Source organism: Choloepus didactylus, chromosome 19, assembly GCF_015220235.1.
Source record: "Choloepus didactylus isolate mChoDid1 chromosome 19, mChoDid1.pri, whole genome shotgun sequence".
Classification (NCBI taxonomy): domain Eukaryota; kingdom Metazoa; phylum Chordata; class Mammalia; order Pilosa; family Megalonychidae; genus Choloepus; species Choloepus didactylus.
Genome location: NC_051325.1, coordinates 31,455,062 through 31,473,953, shown reverse-complemented (window position 1 = coordinate 31,473,953; position 18,892 = coordinate 31,455,062). Strand labels below are relative to the sequence as shown.

The window sequence follows — 18,892 nt, the reverse complement described above, 5'->3', positions numbered from 1 at the left end:
ATGGGATGTGAGTGGAAATGACATGTACAACTTCTGGGTTGTGCCCCAAAGGGTGTGCCTTCTATGCCCACTTTTTTTTTTTTTTTCTTTTTGGATTAAGAAAACTTTTATTCCAAAACAGAATGATAAAAAATTTTGTCATTAATCTGTATGGTAATTTATTGCATGCTTTTACAACATTCACTGAAATGAGTATATGATTTTCTCCTTTAATCTGTTAATGTAAATTTATTAATATTAAAAAAAATCATACAATCCTTGCATCCCTAGGTTAATTATATGATCATAAAATGTTATCTATTAAAACACCGCTAGATCCTTTTCCCTTAATAATTTTATTTGGGATTTTTACACCTGCACTTATAACTGAGATCAACCTAGGTTTTTGTGTGTTTTTTTAATTAGAGAAGTTGTGGGTTTACAGAAAACTCATGCATAAAATTCAGGATTCCCTGATGGGAATGTGGACACAATGGGGCCATCATGAACCTCACAATCAAAGGCAGCACATTAGGGATGAAGGAAAATAAGACAGAAGGATCCAGAGCCCCAGCACCGTGAACCAGCATCACAAACCCAGGCTAGTATGGGAGAGAAAAATAAAATTCTATCATGTTGAAGTCACCATTTTCAATCTGTTGTTAGAGCTGCCTAATTTGTATTCTAATACAGTCCATTACCAGCTGCTAAGGATATAGGAAGCACTTCAAATCCATCTGAAAAGTCCAGGGTGGGCTTTGAGAAGTTGGATGTGAAGGGACAGGGCACTAGAGGAGAGAATAAGGGAGGCGGTGATATCCGGAGCCAAGGGGAAGAACGAGGAGAAGTGCACAAGACGATGAACTTGTTTCTTTGCAGAGTCCCCCAGAGCCAACACTCTCCCAGTAGATTGGGGTTCACACCCACCTCTCACTGCCCATTTCTCTTGGTGGCGAGGGGCTTGGAACCAGGTCATAGGGAGTCAGATGTCACAGAGCTGTTTTCATACATAAGGCCAGGACCCAACGTTGCCTCGTTCTCAGGGCCCAAGTCTTCACAGATCCTGGCGTCCTCCTGAGGGCAGGCAGTGCCACAGGTCAGCTCAGTGCAGGACACAGTACAAGGTCCAAGTACGGCTGCATCCGGATCAATGAGCTTCCCACAGAGAAAACTCTAGTCAAGAGCAGCCCCCAGCCCCACCAACCTTGGGGTCCCAAGGGTATTGATGAGCACATGGATGGCAGGAACTGGCCCTTGGAGCCCTGGCCCGCCAAATGGACTATTTGCAAAACGGGGCACATCACAGGGGAGGAGGAAGAAAGACTTTCTCCATGTGATGGGCAGGCACAGGCAAGAGGAAGAGAGACCTCAAAAAGAGGGGGAAGAATCAGCTAATGTGTCTTGAAAGTGGAGGTGATGCTGTTAAGTCCAGAAAGTCCATCAGCCACTTGGCAAACCCGTGATGGCTCTCTGCCTCCATCAGAACATGGTTGCCCCCACCCTTAGGCGGCCCTGGCTCCCTATCCTCTCTCCTCAGCCTCCCCCTAACCCCTGGCACCACCCCATAAATGAGGGCAGCCTCTAGATGCCAGCCCAGCACCACATCAAGGTGCACACGCGTGTTGAGTGGGTACCTGTGTGGTTTCCTTCTGCAAAGCCATCTCCACTGAACTCTTGCCCACTCTTGGTATACAAGAAAGCTTCCTTCTGCAGAGGGCAAGAGTGGACTTCTGCAGCCTCTGTCCATCCCCGCCGGCCACTCCCCTGCCCTCTCCACATGCTTAGCCCCAGGCTGTTCACTATACCAAGCAGTGGGGAGCCATGCACAGAGGGGGGTACCTCATCTTTTCTCCTCCCCAGCCCTTTCTTCAGTACAAACTGGGTAGAGAGAAGGCAACAAGAAAACTACAGCAAGCTGGATTTAGGGATGATTCTAGAAAGGATTCCCAAATTTGGAGGGGGGCAGTCTAGGGAGGTATGGAGACTGTGAATTTGTTAGGTTCTCCCCATGGATGTGGGGGACACATTGGGGGAAATGGGGGAAGGCTGCAGTAGCCCCACCCACCCCCACCCCAGGCTCGGGACCCACCTCCAGGCGTAGCAGGCCCCCAGGCCCAGCAGCAGCAGCAGGAGGACCTCCAGCAGCCCCAGGACCCAGAGGAGCTGCTGGGACAGACGCAGGCTGGACAGGACTGGAACACAGGAGAAGGGCTGAGGGGGCAGCGGTTGCTCCAGGCCTCCAGAGCTCCCTCCCAGGCCCCCACCCCAAATATGAAACCTATTCTTCACTTTCTCTCTAAAGCTTTCCTCCCCATGCAAGGGAGCTTCAATAACCAGTCTAGACAAGCTGCATTGCAGTGAAAGGGATTCAGGGAAGATGGCAGAAGGAAGGCTTTGAACCCGCAGAGGGGTCCGGGAGATGGAGTGGCCCCTCACCTCTGGTCCCAATGTAGGTGGACGCAGAGGCAGAGCCCAGAGTGTTAGAGGCTGCGCACACGTAGTCCCCCTCGTCACTGGGCTCCAGCTTCTCTATGTCCACCCGCAGGACATTCGGGGAGGCCCAGACGTGGATGTGTGGCTCGGCCGGGGTGTCCCGGGGCTGGCTGGAGGCCACCAGTCGAGTGCCGAGGTGGAGGGTCAGGCTGGCATGCGGCTCACTGTCCACCTGGCAGTCCAGGATGCCCTGCAGGCCGCGCTCGGGCTCCACGAAGACCGTCATGGTGGGCGTCTTCGGGGGATCTGTGGGAGGCAGGAGAGTGTGATGGCGACATAACAAGACACATTCCTCCCTGTGTCCAGGCCGCGTGCGAGGTGACTTCGCCTCCTTTCAAGATGTGGAGCCCATTGCCTACCTCACCCACCCACTGATGAATCTGTGACTCGCTCTGACCAATGGAAGGTGGAAGTGACACGTGTCTTTGGAGCTGGACCTCAAGAGGCCGTGGAACACACCCAGGTGGGAGGCCCAGGCCCACCCAGGAGCCAGCCACGAGGGTGAGGTCACCTCAGCCCACCTGGCCTCAGGTAAGCCACCTCAGCCACACCAGGTGGGACCAGCAGAACTGCTCAGGCCAAATTTCTGATCCACAGAATTGTAAAGCGAATAAAATATTGTTTTGACTACATTTAACAACAATGAAACAGTTACGTTTGGGGCTGGTTTCTTGCACGGCCACAGCTGACCGATAGAGTGGGGGGCCTGGTGAGGAACAGAGCAGGGGGCCGAGGCTGGTGAGGGCCTGTTGTGTGCCAGGCACTCTGGGCACTTTATCCCCTGCGCTCCTCGCAAGATGAGGGGACTGATGTGTTCCCACTTTACAGAGGAGGAAACCGAGGCACCATATGCCACGACCAGTCGGCAGCAGAGCCAGGAACTCCCTATCTCTGAAGTCCTTGCTCTTTGCAGACAGAAGAGAAGGAAGATCTGAGCAGGGCAGGGGAGGGTGGGGAGACCGCGGGGGGCGGCTCGCACTCACAGAGCACGCGGAGCACGACCGGAACGGAGACGGCGGCCCCGGCAGGGAGCTCGGCACGGCAGTGGTACAACCCAGCCTGGGCACGGGCCACGTGGGCGAAGGTGAGTGTGGGCACGGGCTGCCTGTGGAGGTGACGGCCATTCCAGAACCAGGAGAAGGTGGTGTTGCCCCTGGGCCCGTGGCCTCCAGGGAGGAGGCAGCTCAGGTTCAGGGCTGCGCCCTCGGGCACGTCCAGACCCGGCTCAGCCGCCACGCGCATGCCTGCAGGCCGAGGACCAGGGGGTGGGTGGGGGTCTGTGGCCTGCAGAAGCCCCGGCCGCTGTGCATCAGGGGGAGGTCTGAGTCCAACCTGGGATCTGGGCCCTCCAAGCGGAAACCTCAGACTCCCCCACCAGACAGATTCCTGAGAAAAGGGCTCTCTCTCTCAGCCTTGGACTGGGCACCCCTGGAGAGGGCTGTCCCTCCCTTATCTGGGCAGGCTTCTTGCCCTCAGAGGGGACTCACCAAGAGGGGGCTTGGACTTCCTCCATCAGACTGGGCTCCCTCGGAATAAGGCTCGTCTCTCTCCTCACCCCAGGCTTCCCCAGGACAAGGCTGTGCCCCCCACTCCCAGACTGGGCTCTGTGAGGACAGGGTTAGGTCTCCCCTCCACCCAGCACCACTTGGGCTCCGCTACACCAACCCCTGCGGTGGAGGAGACCTCCAAGAACAAGGCTGTATCTTCCTGCTCAGACTGGGCAGCCCCCTCCAGTGGGAGCTGTGCCTCCCACTGTAGATTAGTTTTCTCGAAGAAAGGCCATATTTACCCCCTCAGGCCAGGCAGCCTCCTCTGGTGGGACCCTTAGCCCCTCTCATAGCACCCAAGCCCTAAGCCTGAGCCCCGCACACCGCTCCACTCACCTTCTATCTGCAGCCGCCCCGTGGTGCTGACGGAGCCCAGTGAGTTGTGGGCCGTGCAGGTGTAGGTGTCCTGGTCACCTGTGGGCACGTCTTGCACCTGTAGCTGCAGGGTGTTGCGGGCCACGTGGACGTGGCCTGGCCCTGATGCCGAGCCGTGTATGCCATGGCTGGTGGCCAGCAGCTTGCCGTCACAGGACAGGGCCAGCTCGGCTGGCGGCTCGCTGTCCACGGTGCACTGCAGGATGGTCACAGAGCTGGCCCGTGAGTCCCGAAAGGAGGACAGTGCCACGTTGCGGGGGGCATCTGGGGGTTGGGCAGACACAGTCGGGGGCCTGAGCCTCTGGCAAGTGGCCCCTCCCAGAGGTGACCCCTACTTGGGATCCCATGGGCAGATACTGCATGCGGGGCACACCGTCCCCATCACATTAGCTGCCCTAGGGTCTCCTTCTTCACCTGCAACCCCTAGGTCCATGGCAGTCTTGTGCCCACCCCTGCCAGGGCCCAGAAGCCCCTCCACCCTGCTCCACTATTGGACAGTCCGGCCAAGGGTCCCTACTCACAGAGGACTTGCAGGGCGGCAGGCCGGGAGCTGCGTGTGCCTTGGGCATCCTGGACTTGGCAGGAGTAGGCGCCCGCGTGAGCCCGCGCGGCCCCCAGGAATGAGAGGGAGGTGGCTGGTCCCTCCTGCAGCCAATGGCCATTGTGGTACCAGGCAAAGAGGGTGGGTGGGCGGGCAGTGGGGTCCTCGCAGGTCACCGTGAAGGGGGCCCCCTCGGGCACGGCAGCCGATGGAGCCAGGGTCACCCGCACCCCTGCACCAAGGAGGCCAGAGTCAGCTGGGCCCAGCCAGGCCCCAGCGCTGGTCCCCCAACCCCAACATGCTCGGCCTGGGTGCTGCCTCACCCTCCAGCCGCAGCTCCAGGGATGTGTTGGCCTGGCCCAGGGGGCTGTGGGCAGAGCAGCTGTAGAGACCCTCGTCGCTGGGCTGCGGCTCCCACAGCTCCAGGCGCAGGGTATTGGGGACGGAGGTGGTGGTCGAGGAGGCCAGGAGGCGGCTGGCACGGCTGAGGACCAGCTGGGCAGGTGGGCGGCTGTCCACAGTGCACAGCACCAGGGCCAGCCGCCCACCACGGCTCTCCAGGAGGTAGGTCAGGCGCAGGTTGCGGGGTGCATCTGCAGGGGCACAGAAAGCACAGGGGCTCAGGAACAGCAGGGGAAGCCAGTGTGCAGGTGGCATTCATGCCCAGGAAGGCCCTGGCTCCCCACCTCCAGGGGACCCCAGATACCTGACCCAGGGCACTGCTCCTCTGAGCAGAAAGGATCTATCCCCACTGCCCCCCAAATCTAACACTCATTGTCCAGGCCTCCCTTGGCCGGGCTGGGCACCAAGGTCCAGGGCCGGACACCCAGGGGGCTCCAGCCACGCTGGAGCCTGTGGGCAGCCACCCGGCCGAGTGCCCATCCCTCCTTCCAGCCCCAGCCTGCCTTTAATCAGACTCACGGTGGACATCCAGGGTGACAGGTCTGGAGAGGTGGGCTGCTTGGCCGGGGGTCCCCACGCCACAGCGGTAGGAGGCAGCATCCGTGACTGCAATGTTGGCCAGGGGGATGGAGCGGGCACCCAGGCGCTGCTGCCCATCCTGGTACCACGTGTAGGTGAGCTGGGCCAGGCGGTTGCTCCATACGACACAGGTCAGGTTCACCGGCTGCCCCTCCTGCACGGCAGCCTGGGGCCACACCTGCACGCTGATGGCTGGGGAGACAGGGCAGGCACGGGGACATGGCACAAGGACACGGGCAAGCCACCCGTCTCCATGGGCCTGAGTCTCCCCAACCACTAGCTGAGCCCCTTGCCTGTGTGAGCCCTGTAAGAGGGGTTCAGAGAGCAGATGTGGGGAGCTGCTCAGCCTTTCTTGGGAGGCCCCCCGCGGAGCTCTGCAGAGCCCACCTGGAGGAGGGCCCGGGGGGAGATACTGGCCTCCCCTGCCCTGCACAGCTCCCCCTGGGGCTCCCCCTTCCAACTGGTTTTATCCACGGGGCATTGTGTAAAATCCAGTTTTTAAAAATAGCTCTTCCAATATTATTCAGCTGTCAAAAGGAATGAAGTTCCGAGGTATGCTACAACACGGATGAAACTTGAAGACTTAAGTGAAATAAGCCAGAATCGTCCGATTCCACTTATATAAAACAACTCGAATAAGCAAATTCATAGAGGCAGAACGTAGATGAGGGGTTACCAGGTACCAGGGAGTGGGGCACTGGGGAGTGACTGCCTCAAAGGTAAAGAGTTTCTGTTAGGAGTGATGGAAAGTTCTAGTAACAGATGGTAGTGATGGTAGCACAACATTGCAAAGGCAATTAATGCTACTGAATTGCACGCTTAAAAATTATTGAAATGGCAGTTTTTATGTTATATATATGTTGCCACAATTTTAAAAAAAGAAGGCTCTTTCGTGAGATACAAGTCTGAAAACTGCTGTCCTGAAGAACGACGGGGAGAGGGGGCTATCCCCAGGTCCCACCCTCCCGCCTGCACCCCCGGCCCCGGAACCCTCTCTCACAGGATGCCCCGCGCACACACTGTCACCCCCACACTGACCCTGAGCGTCAAAGGTGGCCGAGGCCGAGGCCCGGCCCAGGGCGTTTGTGGCCTCGCAGGTGTAGACGCCCTCATCCTCCAGCACGGCGTTGTGGATCTCCAGGCGCAGCGTGTTGGGGGCCACAGCCACCCGCAGCCGGAGAGAGCTGCCAGCAGCTTTCCCCCGGCCCTGTGCGGTGGTGGCCACAAGGCGATCCCCGTGGAGCAGCTGCAGCTGGGCCGGAGGGTCGCTGTCCACGTGGCACAGGAGGAGGCCCAGTCGCCCGGGGCCTGTGTCCATCAGGGTGGTGAGTGTGGCCTGGCGAGGGGCATCTACGGGTGGGGAGTGGTCAGGGCCTGGCCAGCTGCCCCCCCCCCCCATCCAAGGCTGTCTCATGGAGGCAGAGCCCAGGACCAGGGACCCGGCATCCCCCCAACTCCAGCTGTGCCCTTCCCTCCCACCCCGCCAGGTGGACGGGATAAAACGCTTACAGGACACGTGGAGGCTGATGGGGGCAGCCAGGCCCGTGGTGGCCGAGCCTGGGGCCTGGGCCTGACAATGGTAAGCTCCAGCTTGGCTCGAAGCAATGGCTGCAAAATGGAGCATGGCCGAGGTCGACTCCTGGAGGGGCTGGCCATCCCGGTACCAGCGGTATGAGGTCCCCTCAGGGATTCCTGCGGGTACCTGGCAGCTCAGAACCACGGCCTGGCCCTCCTGAAGCTCGGGTGATGGAGACACCTGGACCCAAGCTCCTGCAGGGAGAAACCGAGAGCAGGTGTGGGCTCTTGCCCTAACCTCCCGCAGTCTGGGGCTGTGTGTGTCCACATGGGGACTGCATGTCCCCACCTGGGCCTGGAGGGTCAGCCTGGAGCCACAGCTCCCAGAGGACCACCTCCGAGGCCTGCCTCAGCCCCAAGCTTCCACCAGCTCCGTGGCACTGGGCTCTGCCCTGGAACTCACCTCCTGCCACCTGGAGTCACGGTTTTGCTTTGCCAATCGTATCTCACCTACCCGCGGATAAGCCTCGAGAGGGCCAGGCTTGTGTAACCTGCAACCCCGTGCCCGCACGTGGCTGACTCTCAACAAAGGTTGGTTCTACCCACAAAGTGCTGAAACGAGAGGGATTTAGGCCGTCCCAAGGGCCATTGTCCAATCATGAGACGGACTCCACGTGAGTGGCCAAGGGCTGCCAAGGGGAGGTTTGCAACCTTGTGGTCTTGGGTTCTCCAGGTCACGGCAGACCAGGGAGCAGTGACCGGGCAAAGGGCAGCTCCCCGGAGCCCCTTGGGTCCCAGGCAGACAGGAGGCCGGGAGCAGGGGAGAGGTGGAGGCACAGGCTGTGCCTGGGGCCAGACCAATTTCCTCCACAGCTAGCAGGAGTCCCTGCTAATCATGAGACAGAGAGCAAGCTCCTAAGGCTCTCTGACCCTTGTTTTCTCTGCCCATGAAATGGGTATGATAAATAAGAAAAAATACACAGAACCAAGGACAAAGCAAAGCCCCAAAGTAAATGTCCAAAAATTGTTGTCATTTGTCATGGTGGGAAAGAAAGTGTGTGTTTGTCTTTGGCCTTTGTATTATAGGTGCTTTCATTTTTCCTGGCTGATTTGCTTAGGGAGGATTTTTACAGAAAAATTTTTATATATGTGTGTGTATGTGTACACGTAAATGTATATATATGTATATATACACACATACATATTAGGTTTTGTATGATAATTTTTATAAGGTAACAAAATTATATTATTGCAGAAGAAGTTATCTATCAAAGAGTGCTCCAACCAAGCAGGCTACCTCGTGCAATTGTCATTACAGGGAAAAATATCTACCTGGACAAGGAGGGTCCCTTGCTGACTGGCTGGAATCTGTCCCCTAACAGGGCTGAAAAGGACTCATACTTCTGCACAAAATCCACACCACCCAGGCCAAAGTCTGCCAGAGTAGCCTTCAGGACATCGGGGTCTGCCACATCTCCAGAGGACGGATACTCACCTCGGACCTGAAAGAACAGCGAGGTGTTGGCTGATCCAAGAATGTTGGTGGCCTCACAGCGGTAGCTGCCGGAGTCCCCAAGGCCCAGCTCTCGGACCTCCAGCTGCAGGGAGTTGGCGGATGCCTTGGCCCGGAGCCGACCACGAGACGGGAGCTGGGGTCCTGGGCTGGTGGCCAGAAGGCGCGCCCCGTGGAACAGTGCCAGCTGAGCCGGGGGGCGACTATCCACAGAGCAGACAAACAAGGCCATGTGGCCCTGGTCCACGTCCAGGAGGGCTGACAGCTTTGGAGATTCCGGCGGATCTGCAGGGACACGGGTGAGCTCAGGCCACCACCAGTGCACCACATTCCAGCTGCCATACAATGTCCCCACTCCCCCTCCACACACACACACAGGCCAGGCCCACCTTGCCCAAGCCATGCTCTTGCCTCTCCAAATCCCATCTCCTGTTTCCCCCTGAGACCACCCCCTCAGACCTCCCAGCCCCCAGCTCTGCCCTTGCCCGTCACCCACAGAGCACACTCAGCAGCACGGGGGTGGAGAGCTGGGCACCAGCCTCAGTGAGGATGCGGCAGGCATGGAGGGCAGCATCGGTTCTGGCCACGGGCAGCAGGGTCACAGTCTCCAGAGGGCCCTGGGCCCACAGCGTCCCGTCCCGGAACCAGGAGAAGTTGGCAGGGCCGCTGGCTTCCCGGCTCACGTTGCACGTCAGGTTGGCTTCCGCGCCCTCCCGCAGCGTGTTGGACGGCGCGATGACCAGGACAGTGGCTAGAGAGCAGGCAGGGCCTCAGCTCGGCTGCACGCCCCCCACCCTGGGTGCAGTGGCCCAGCCTCCCATCCTGGAGAGAACCCCTGGGTGGAGGGGGCCAGAAGGAGACCCTCAGGGGGCACACGCAGGGCAAGGGAGGAAAGTAAATGAGCTCACAGGGATGCCGAGTGGCTTTCCCCATCTGCAGCGCGGCCCCCAGGGGGGCGGGCGGACCACCATGTGAGCCTGGGCGGGGAGCCAATGCGAGAAGCAGGCCCGGGAAGCCTGGGGGGCACTGGGCAGGGAAGGGGCCCATAAAGGGGAAGGAACAGAAGAGACCCATCTGTTGCGCCTGGGGACCCTTCCCCAGCCCTCAGCCTCAGAGCCCCAGGCCTGCTGCCCTGCCTGAAGGGCGAGCAGGGGACAGAGTGGCTCTGGCCTTCCTTGGTGTGGAGGGAGGCAGCGAGGCTCCCGGGGGCTCCCACTCCTGTCACTGGGGGCAGCTCTGCTCCTCCTGCTGCTGAAGAGAGGGGGCTAGGCTGATCAGATCCCCTCAGAGTGGGGGCAGCGGAGGAGGAGGCTCTGCAGCACCAGCCCCTGGGCTTGGACCGTTGGCCCCAAGACGCCCATTCCCTGCCCCACCTCACCCTGGGCATCGAAGTTGGTGGAGACCGAGGCGCTGCCCAGGGTGTTGCTGGCCTCACACAGATACTCGCCCTCGTCTTCAAGCTTCGGGTCATGAATCTCCACGCGCAGCAAGTTGGGGGCTTTGGTGACCTTCGTGCGCTGGGAACAGCCCCCACAGGTGCAGCAGCCACTCCCCGAGGGGAGGGAAGAGGCCACAACGCGGCCCCCGTGGAGCAGCCGCAGCTGGGCCGGAGGGTCACTGTCCACACGGCACAGGAGGAGGCCTCGCCGTCCAGCCCCGGCTTGGGCAGCATCAGGGTCCAGCCGGGCAGTGAACGTGGGCTGGCGGGGGGCATCTGTAGGCAGGGAGAGTGTGGGCACTCATCCTGCTGCTTCTGCCAGGGGCCCAGCCCCACAGGCTGGCTAGACTCCCAGAACCCACTGGACAAAGAAAGCCGTGCACCCAGAGCTGATGCAAACAGCTGTGCAGGCTGCACACTGCACAAAGGCAACCAGACAAGGGTGAGTGGGATTCAACCCCAGCTCCTCGTGCTAAACTCTGCCCTGGTACAGGACTGAGTCTTCCCAGAGGAAGGAGCCTGTTTTCTGACTTGGACAAAGGTGTCATACGGGCTAGCAGCCACCTTGTGTGAGTCCCATCTGCTCCTGAACCAGGCGCCTGCACTGCAACCCCCAGGAGTCTTGCTCTCTGCTCTGACCCTGCACCCCACACCTTACCATCATGCCTTCCTCCAAGATCCTCCCTGCCCCCCACTTGTCTATGATCCTCAAGCCAGCTTCCGTCATGCTCAGATAACAGGGCTGAAATGCCCTCTTCCTAGAGGTTTCCAGACATGGGTGGGCAAAAGAGAGCCCTTAGCTAAGGCCCCCACGAGACCTCACTCAGACACCTGAAAACTCCTGGAATGGGGCTGCACTTCCTTGACAGCCATAGGATGTTGCTCCTGCACACAGCAGGGGAGGATTTCTGGGGTTTTAGTGCACCCTGAACATTAGCCAACCCTTTGGACTAATATGGGGCATCCACCTTTGATGGACACTTGAGGGGTTGGTGTGTCCCTGGCCTGAGAGAGCTTGCCTTGGTGTCTGTGGGAATCTGTGGGAGCATAACCTCTGGGGTATATGCACATAAATAGGAATATGGTGTCCCAGGGGGCCAAGCTTGGATTTGGTGGGTTTGAGGCCAGAGGCAGGATGCCCAAAAGAGCCTGGGATTGGAGGCTGGGAAACAGGGAGGCAGAGAAAGCCCGTGGCTTGTTCCCTAAGTTACAGCCCTAAGTAGCAAGGTCCAAGGTGCACAGGGCCTGTAGCTGCCCTTGATCTAGACCCCAGGGCAGGACAGGGTCATGGGTCCCTGGAGGAAGCAGAGGTGGCTGATGGGTCCCACGGGGTGGTTTGCTCACAGAGCACAGTGAGGACGGCTGGCGAGGAGGGGCCACTGGCGCCTTGGTCATCCTGGGCCCGACAGTGATATGAGCCGGCGTCGGTGCTGGAGGCTGCCGGGAGAACGAGGCTGCTGCTGGGCCCCTCAAGAAGCAGGGCTCCATTCCGGTACCAGGAGAAGCGCATGGCAGGCGTCGGACTCAGGAGGCTCCTGCAGCTCAGTGTCACAGCCTGCCCTTCTGCCACCTCTGCGGCTGGGCTGATGAGGAGGCGGGCGGCTGGGGGGAGAAGGAGGCAGGGAGGGAGGGGAGACTAAGCGCCCCAACCCTGGGCTCAGAGCCCCTGCACCTCTGCGACTGCATGCCTCCTCCTGCAGGAAGCCCTCCTGGATTCTCCTCTCCCAACACAACTGTATGTCCTCTTGGGCTTTATGGCATCAGCTCTGTCTCTCTCTAGTTGATCAAGAGGGCTTGGCCTTCAATGCCAATTCAGATCTATTGGTGGGGAAGGATTCTGAGCCCAGATCCCAGTCTTATGTCAAAACCCTGAGTGGATCGGTTAGCTCTGTCTATGGTGGCCTCGGAAGGAGGCATGGGCAGCACACATGCCAAGAGTTGGAAGACCATACTCTGTTTTTGCCTCCCACCCCTGACTCCTAGTACAGAGCCTGCCCCAAGCATTTGATAATTAAAAAGTTAATAATTGCATATGAAGGACTCCAAGTACAGTCAGAGTCTGTGCCAAGGAATAAGGCCATCTGCCGTGTTCTCCTTCTTGTCTTGACCTCCAGGAACTTCTGAGGTTGGGATGACTGTATAGCCCATGTCTTTGATGTGGTTTTTATGAGCCAGTCAGTTCAGCCCCTGCAACCTTAGAAGGTAGCAGCCAGAGCAGAGCAGCCCCCGCCCCCACCCCCCTTCCCCCAGCCCCCTGTGCCCGTCTTACCGCTGGCATGGAAGTCCAGGGTGGAGGACGCGTTTCCGAGGGAGTTGGAAGCCAAGCACGTGTATTCCCCACTGTCCGCTGCCTCCAGGTCTCGAATCTCCAGGCGCAGGGAGTTGGGAGCAGACGAGATGCTGAAGCGTGGGCTGTGGTCACCCTCTCCGGAGGTGGAAGCCAGGATGAGGTCCCCATGTGACAGCACCAGAGTGGCCACGGGCTCGCTGACCACGGAGCAGTGGAGGATGCCCACCAGACCCGCCTGCGTCTCAAGGAAGGCGGTCAGGTACGGGGCCTGGGGCGGGTCTGGGTAGAGATGAGGGGTGGCCTGTCACCCTCCGATGGGACACTCCCTGGATCTCCCTTTAAAGCCTGTGACCCCTGCACCTCCTTTACCCCACAATGCCCCGGGAGAAAGGGGTGACCCCAGCAGCTCCTGAGCGCCTGCTGAATACCAGCCACTGAGCTGGGCAAGTCACTGTGACATCCCAGTCCATCCCGTGGCAACCCTGCAAGCAGGTATCAGGGCCACTTGAAACATGGGAAGACTGTCAGAGAGACCCGGCTGTCAGCACTTTAACCAAGCCACCAAAGGGAGCATTTTCCACAGCGGGACAGAGGGACATTGCACGCCTCCTGACCTGAAGCACAAGACACACAATATCACGCCTGCCATATTCCTCCCACACAGCCCCGGTGTGTTCTGGTCAGACAAACCCAGATCGAGGGACATTACACACACAACTGGCCTGCATTCTTCAAATTTCAATGTCAAGAAAGACAAGGAATGTTCTTTTTTACTTTTATTTTTATTTTTATTCTTATTCATAGTTTTTGGAGTCATGAAGATGTATGAAAAAATTGTAGTGATGAATGCACAACTCTGTGATGGTATTGTGAACAACTGATTGTACACTGTGGATGAGTGTGTGGTATGTGAATATATCGCAATAAAATTGCATTTGAAAAAACAAGACAAAGGAAGCGCAAGCACTGTTCCAGATTGAAAGAGAGTAAAGAGACATGACGACTGAATAAGGTGTGGATTCCTGGACCAGAAGAAAATAATTGTTATAAAGGACAATTTTGGGACAACTGGTAAAATTTGAATGTAGACTGTAGATTACATAATAGTGTTGAATCAACGTTAAATTTCCTGATCGTCATCATTGTACTGTGGTTATGTAAGAGAATGACTTTAGGAAATATAAGCTGAGGAATTCAAGGGTAAAGGGGCATCATTTGTGCAACTTCTTTTCAAATGTTTCTGGAAAATAAATAGATAATATATATGAATGATATATGTATATGTGTGTGTTTACAAAAAGAGTAAATATGTGTGTTCACACATGCACGTATGCATATATATCCATATGCATGTATACATATGTATATGTGTGTATGTTTGTGGGTGTAGACATGTATCTACCAGGAGAGAGAGAGAGAGACAAGGATAAAGCAAATGTGCCAAAATGTTAACAAATGGGGTATCTGGGTGACAGGTATATGGTAATTCTCTATACTTTTCTTGAAATTCTTCATAAATTTGAAATTATTTCAAAATCAAAAATTTTTGGAAGTTTTAAAGCTTTTTGGTATAGGCAGGAGCTGAGGCCCAGGGAGCTCAAAGCCTTGTGCAGGTATGCGGAGCCAGGGGGTCACCTGGCTGCAGAGCAGCGTCCAGCCAAAGTAGCCCCACAGCTCCAGAGCCCCAACGCCTGTGGGGGTCCCTGCTTTGGCCCGGCCTCTGCCTTCCCCCCAGCTCCACCCCACACCGCCCCACCCCACCCCGCCACTTACAGCTGACCACCACGCTGACCGGGCTGGAGCGTGTGTGGCCCTGGGCGTTCTGCACCTCGCAGGAGTAGAAGCCGGTGTCCGCCCTGGTGGCCGGGCGCAGCAGGAGCGTGTGGGAGCGGGCGGCTTCCAGCAGGCCATGGTTCCTGTACCAGCTGTAGCGGATGTCGCTGGGGGCCTCGATGGGCGTGTTGCAGGTCAGCGTCACCGTCTGGTTCTCCAGGAAGGGGCCAGCTGGGCTCACCTGGACCTCAGCCACTGCAGGGATGGCGTGGGGACAGCACAGGAACCTCTTGGGGTGGGGATGGAGTGGGGTGGGTTCCGGGCCAACTTCCAGCCCCAACTCTTCAGAGCCCATCTGCTGAAATTGCTGCACATTCTGCACCACATGCCTCCGCAGAGAAGCCTCCCTGGATTTTCCCTGCTTCTCTCTGTCCCGCTTGCCAGGATCCACCCAATACCCCACCCTTCCCGGGAGCCACTCCAGAGCCCATGGGCCTCTTTGTTCTCCCATTGGCCCTCCGCATGCCGGGGATCAGTGGGGCCGTGCTCCCTCTCCTCCCCCACACCCGGGAGGCACCAAGCTCTGCCCTCAGCCCCAGCAGCCTGGACCCCTCCTTGTCCTCTTGCCAAGCAGGACTCGGCCTCGCCCAGGACTCACTGAAGATGTGGAGGCTGAGGGGCGGCGAGGTCATAGAACCCACAGCATTCTTGGCTTGGCAGGTGTAGACGCCGGCATCACCCCAGGCTGTCTGGGCCAACTGCAGCATCTGACTGTTGGCTTTGAGGGGGGTCCCATCCTTGACCCACTGCACAGAACTGACTGTGGGGTGGCTGCTGTTCACCCGGCAGGTGAGTGTGACCGGATCGCCAGGGAGGATGTTCCGCCCCGAGGGACTGAGGAGGACCTCCACGCCCCGAGGGGCATCTGCAAGGCACGACAGGGACGGGGGTGCCGTAAGGGGCCTGGGGAGGGGAGGGTTGGCACATTCTCTTCCTCCCTTTCAAAAGTCCACCAGGTGAAACATCGGTCCCCTTGGTTCCCCTAGCCAGGGCCTTTGACCCCCCACCCTAGTGACACACGCCTGAGTCCTCCCCTCTCCACTGAGAGCCTAGATCACGCGACGTCTGCCCCCGCAGCCAGCCCCCACTGCCTCCTGTGACTTTCTGCTTCGTGACGCCTTGGGCGGGAGGAGGTCATGGACAGGGTCGTGGGCGCCACACTGCTTGCTTCAGTGGCCCGTGGTTGCTGTCGGTAAGGGACCCCCCTAAGGGGAGTGGGCCAAGGGCTGCGGCGAATCAGCTCTGAGAACAGTTAACCAGTCTGTAAAGAAGCTGCCAGCAATCCGAAGAAACCGCACTTCTTTACATCTTACTCCGAATCCTTTCTCGATGTAAATGCGATAAAAGCTAATACGTTCAAGGCTGAATCTATGTAAATATGATAAGAAAAGCTAAGATTCTCAAGGGCTTAGTACGTGCCAAGCACGTCTCTGTCTACTCTATCTGCATCCTCTCATTTAACTTTCATAACCACCCTGTGAGTCAGGGACTACTCATTGTTACCTCCACTATACAGATGGGAAAACGGAGGCCCTGAGAGCCCACGGTTTGCTCAGCTAATGAGAGGTGGAGCCAGGCAGTCTGATGCCAGAACCTGTGAACAGTGGTCTTTCCAGAACGGGCTGCTGTGTTTTACTGTGGTGGGAAGACGCATAACCGAGAGGAAACAGGCTTTTCTCCCACTGACTCTTTGCCTCACCGGGTGATACCCCAAGTGTGAGTAGCCAAAGGCAGGACTGGGGCAAACCCCACCTCTCCAGCATCCCCCAGCGCCCTCACTGCCCGACTCCCCAAAGATGTCCTGGGAGGTCCTACCCGCCGGGCCCCTGTGCTGCGGCTCCTCCGGCCGGCCTTGTGCCCTTGCAGCCAGCGGGCGTTAGACGGGGCCCTCGGTCCCTTCTCAGTGTCCGTCCACCTGCCCTTCCCTGGGAGCCCTCAGGGCACAGTTCCCGCTGGGGAGCCGCAGGGGCTGCGCTCAGTAGCGAGGGGGTGGCCCGGCTCACTCACGCTGCACTTCGAGGCGAATCTCGCTCTGGATGGTGCGGCCGGCCACCGAGAGCTGGCAGCGCAGGGTCTGGCCGTGGTCCTGCCAGGACAGGGTCGTGTGGAGGGTCACTAGGTGGGTGATGCCGGTGGGCTCGAGCTTCTGGAGGGTGGAGGTGATGGAGCGGGTGGGGTCCTGGCCGTGCCACCGCAGGGTGATGGGATCCTTTAGGCAGGCGTAGGGTGTGGAGCAGTTGAAATCCACCTGCGTGCCCTCCAGCAGCAACGCCGGGGAGGCAATGGTGGGCGTGGTGGGCTTCTCTGAGGACAAAGACAGGGGCCCTCAGGATTCAGACCCCCTACCCGGGCACCCCAGCTGAGGGGCATGCCCTGGGCAGGGGGCTTGAAGGGTGCCCCCCAGGTGAAGGCAAAGGGGGCCCAGGGCTGGGGCGATAGCAGGGACAGGATGTGGGGCTGGGGTTGAAGCAGGGCTGGGGCCAGGGTAGGGATGGCAGCTAAGACGGAGGCTGGGATTGGAATGGGTTAGGTTTAGAACAAGGATTGGGGCTGTGAGCAGGTGGAGCCCTTCCCTGTCCCTCACCTGTCACAGTGACCGTGGTGCCTTTAACACCTGTCCAACGGTTGACCTCATTGATCTCGAAGCGGAAGTTGTAGGGGCCCGAGTCCTCGGGCTGCAGGTCCTCCAGCATCAGGCTACACACTTTGTGCTCGGGGTCCCCCACCAGCTGGGCACGGCCATGGAAGCGGGCCTCCACCAGCGTGGGGTCTCTCGAGTGGATCACCATCTTCCGGTTGCCCGAGTGGTCGTAGTACCAGATGGCTGTGATGCCGTTAGGCACCTCCACGTCAGCAGGGAAGCTGAAGACGCAGGGGATGGACAGACAGGACCCCTTCACGCCTTGCACGTTCTGGGGAGTGGAGACACCCCACGAGGTCTGGCCTGGGGTGGAAATGGGGAGGGGGGGCAGATGGGAGGGCAATGCAGGTGTGGGATCACCACAGAGCCTCTGAGCTGCTTCAGAGAAGAGTGACCCAGATGGGCCCAGAAACTCTGCCCTGGAGCCCCAGCCCAGCTCCCTGCCGCTGTCTGCCTGTGCCCTCCCTCATCCTCTGCAGCCAAACCTGCAGCCCAGGCAGAGTCCAGTCTGCCCAGCAGGGTCAAGGGCTGGATACTCCGAGGCTGGGCCCTGTGAGATGGGCACCAGGCCGGCAAAGCTCACCTGGTGGGAAGAATGAGGCCAGGAGGAGAAGCTGGAGCAGGAGGCCCATAGCAAGTTCTTGCGCTGGTTCTGGCACCTAAGAGGGTAGTGCAATTGGCTGAGCACACAGGGGCCTCCTAGGGACACCTCCGGGGACTTCAGCCCCAGAGCCTGCTGAGGGTCCAGCCCTGTGTTCCCACACGCTGTGCCAGCCAATCCAGCAGCAGGGCAGGGCTCCTGAGGACCTCAGGGTGCCAGCCAGCTGGGAGCCAGGAGCCCGCGTTCCCAGCTCAGGCTTGGCCCAGGAATGCCTTCCCTCAGTGCTTTGCCCCAGAAAGCCTGCTATGAGTCTCTCAATCCCACCCCCAGAGTTGATGAGTCAAGTTCTGCTTCCCCAGCCCCTCAGGGAAACTGCTCTACGGCGGATGAACAGCTGCTTCTGCCCCCCCTCCACCCCCACCCCACTCCAACAGGAACTAGAGCCCAGAGACGCAAAGTGACTTACTCCAAGGCACCCAGTGAGATTGATGGTCTCTTACTTGAGACTTGCCTCCCTTCCACCAGCTTTCCCAGCTGCAGGCCATAATGGGGCTCGACTGCACTTACTAAAGTGCTGCCTTTAAGACTCATTCCACTGCTCAAAAACCTTCTGTGGCTCCCTATTGCCAGTGAGATGTGAGTTCCAATACAGGGGACTCTCACTACCTGCCCCCAGCTATGCCCCCATTCTCTGGTCCCCATAGACCCACCCTGGGACCTATCTATCAGTGGGCTCTCCAGTTGTCCAGCTCTATCCCTACCACAAATGATCTTTGCCTGCTGAAACCTTATTCAGCTGTTAAGACGTGGCTTGACAGTGGCTGCCAGCTGAAACATCTTGGAGTTCCCAAAACAATCTCTCTGCTTGCCTTGTCCTTGGCAGCTGGTGAGCACCCATTTCTCAGGGCCTGGGACTTAGGACACGTGCCCCTCAGCGACGCAGCACCCCATAGGTCCTCAGTGGTCCCCTCTATGGGCAAGACAGGGATGCAGCCCTTGGGGGTTCAGAGCTGGGGTGGGGAGGTGGCAGGGCCAGGTCTAGGTGTAACAGGCAGAGGTGGCAGGGCCAGGTCTAGGTGTAACAGGCAGCACGAGGGCCCTGCACAACATGTATCCCACAAACATGAGTCAAATGCCCTAAGCCA

General features: G+C 58.5%; 1 protein-coding gene and 1 long non-coding RNA gene across 9 annotated transcripts; one reads left to right on the top strand and one right to left on the bottom strand.

The window, feature by feature from the left end:
* Positions 1 to 208: 208 nt before the first annotated feature.
* SIGLEC1 (sialic acid binding Ig like lectin 1) lies at positions 209 to 17,796 on the bottom strand. 8 transcript variants are annotated; one of them, XM_037811484.1, is made up of 22 exons: positions 17,730 to 17,788; positions 17,090 to 17,449; positions 16,513 to 16,809; positions 15,104 to 15,370; positions 14,446 to 14,700; positions 12,652 to 12,951; positions 11,727 to 11,984; positions 10,323 to 10,658; positions 9,441 to 9,695; positions 8,927 to 9,229; positions 7,426 to 7,686; positions 6,955 to 7,266; positions 5,857 to 6,108; positions 5,259 to 5,528; positions 4,916 to 5,167; positions 4,356 to 4,658; positions 3,456 to 3,716; positions 2,416 to 2,718; positions 2,069 to 2,171; positions 1,614 to 1,686; positions 907 to 1,134; positions 209 to 767 (listed from the first exon to the last, which is right to left on the bottom strand). In XM_037811484.1, exons 1-21 carry the CDS (start codon positions 17,776 to 17,778, stop codon positions 952 to 954), a joined length of 5,253 nt encoding a protein of 1,750 aa, XP_037667412.1. In that variant the 5' UTR covers positions 17,779 to 17,788; the 3' UTR covers positions 209 to 767; positions 907 to 951. The 8 variants fall into 8 exon arrangements, 7 of the variants coding, with proteins under 7 accessions (XP_037667412.1, XP_037667416.1, XP_037667411.1 ...); XR_005213058.1 differs by lacking the exon at positions 1,614 to 1,686 and having other exon boundaries at positions 907 to 1,053; XM_037811488.1 differs by having other exon boundaries at positions 209 to 1,134; positions 17,090 to 17,367; positions 17,730 to 17,796.
* On the top strand, positions 7,434 to 13,919 carry LOC119515491. The gene is made up of 4 exons (XR_005213061.1): positions 7,434 to 8,022; positions 8,814 to 9,243; positions 9,443 to 9,639; positions 12,740 to 13,919. It is a non-coding gene; the product is annotated as an uncharacterized LOC119515491 (long non-coding RNA).
* Positions 17,797 to 18,892: the final 1,096 nt, after the last annotated feature.

Coding starts and splice junctions, on each gene's coding strand:
- SIGLEC1 (XM_037811483.1), bottom strand. CDS start 17,778: ATGGGCCTCCTGCTCCAGCTTCTCCTCCTGGCCTCATTCTTCCCACCA. Junction 17,450..17,729: donor GGCCTCATTCTTCCCACCAG/GTGAGCTTTGCC, acceptor TTTCCACCCCAG/GCCAGACCTCGTGGGGTGTC. Junction 14,701..15,103: donor CCTCAGCCTCCACATCTTCA/GTGAGTCCTGGG, acceptor CCATCCCTGCAG/TGGCTGAGGTCCAGGTGAGC.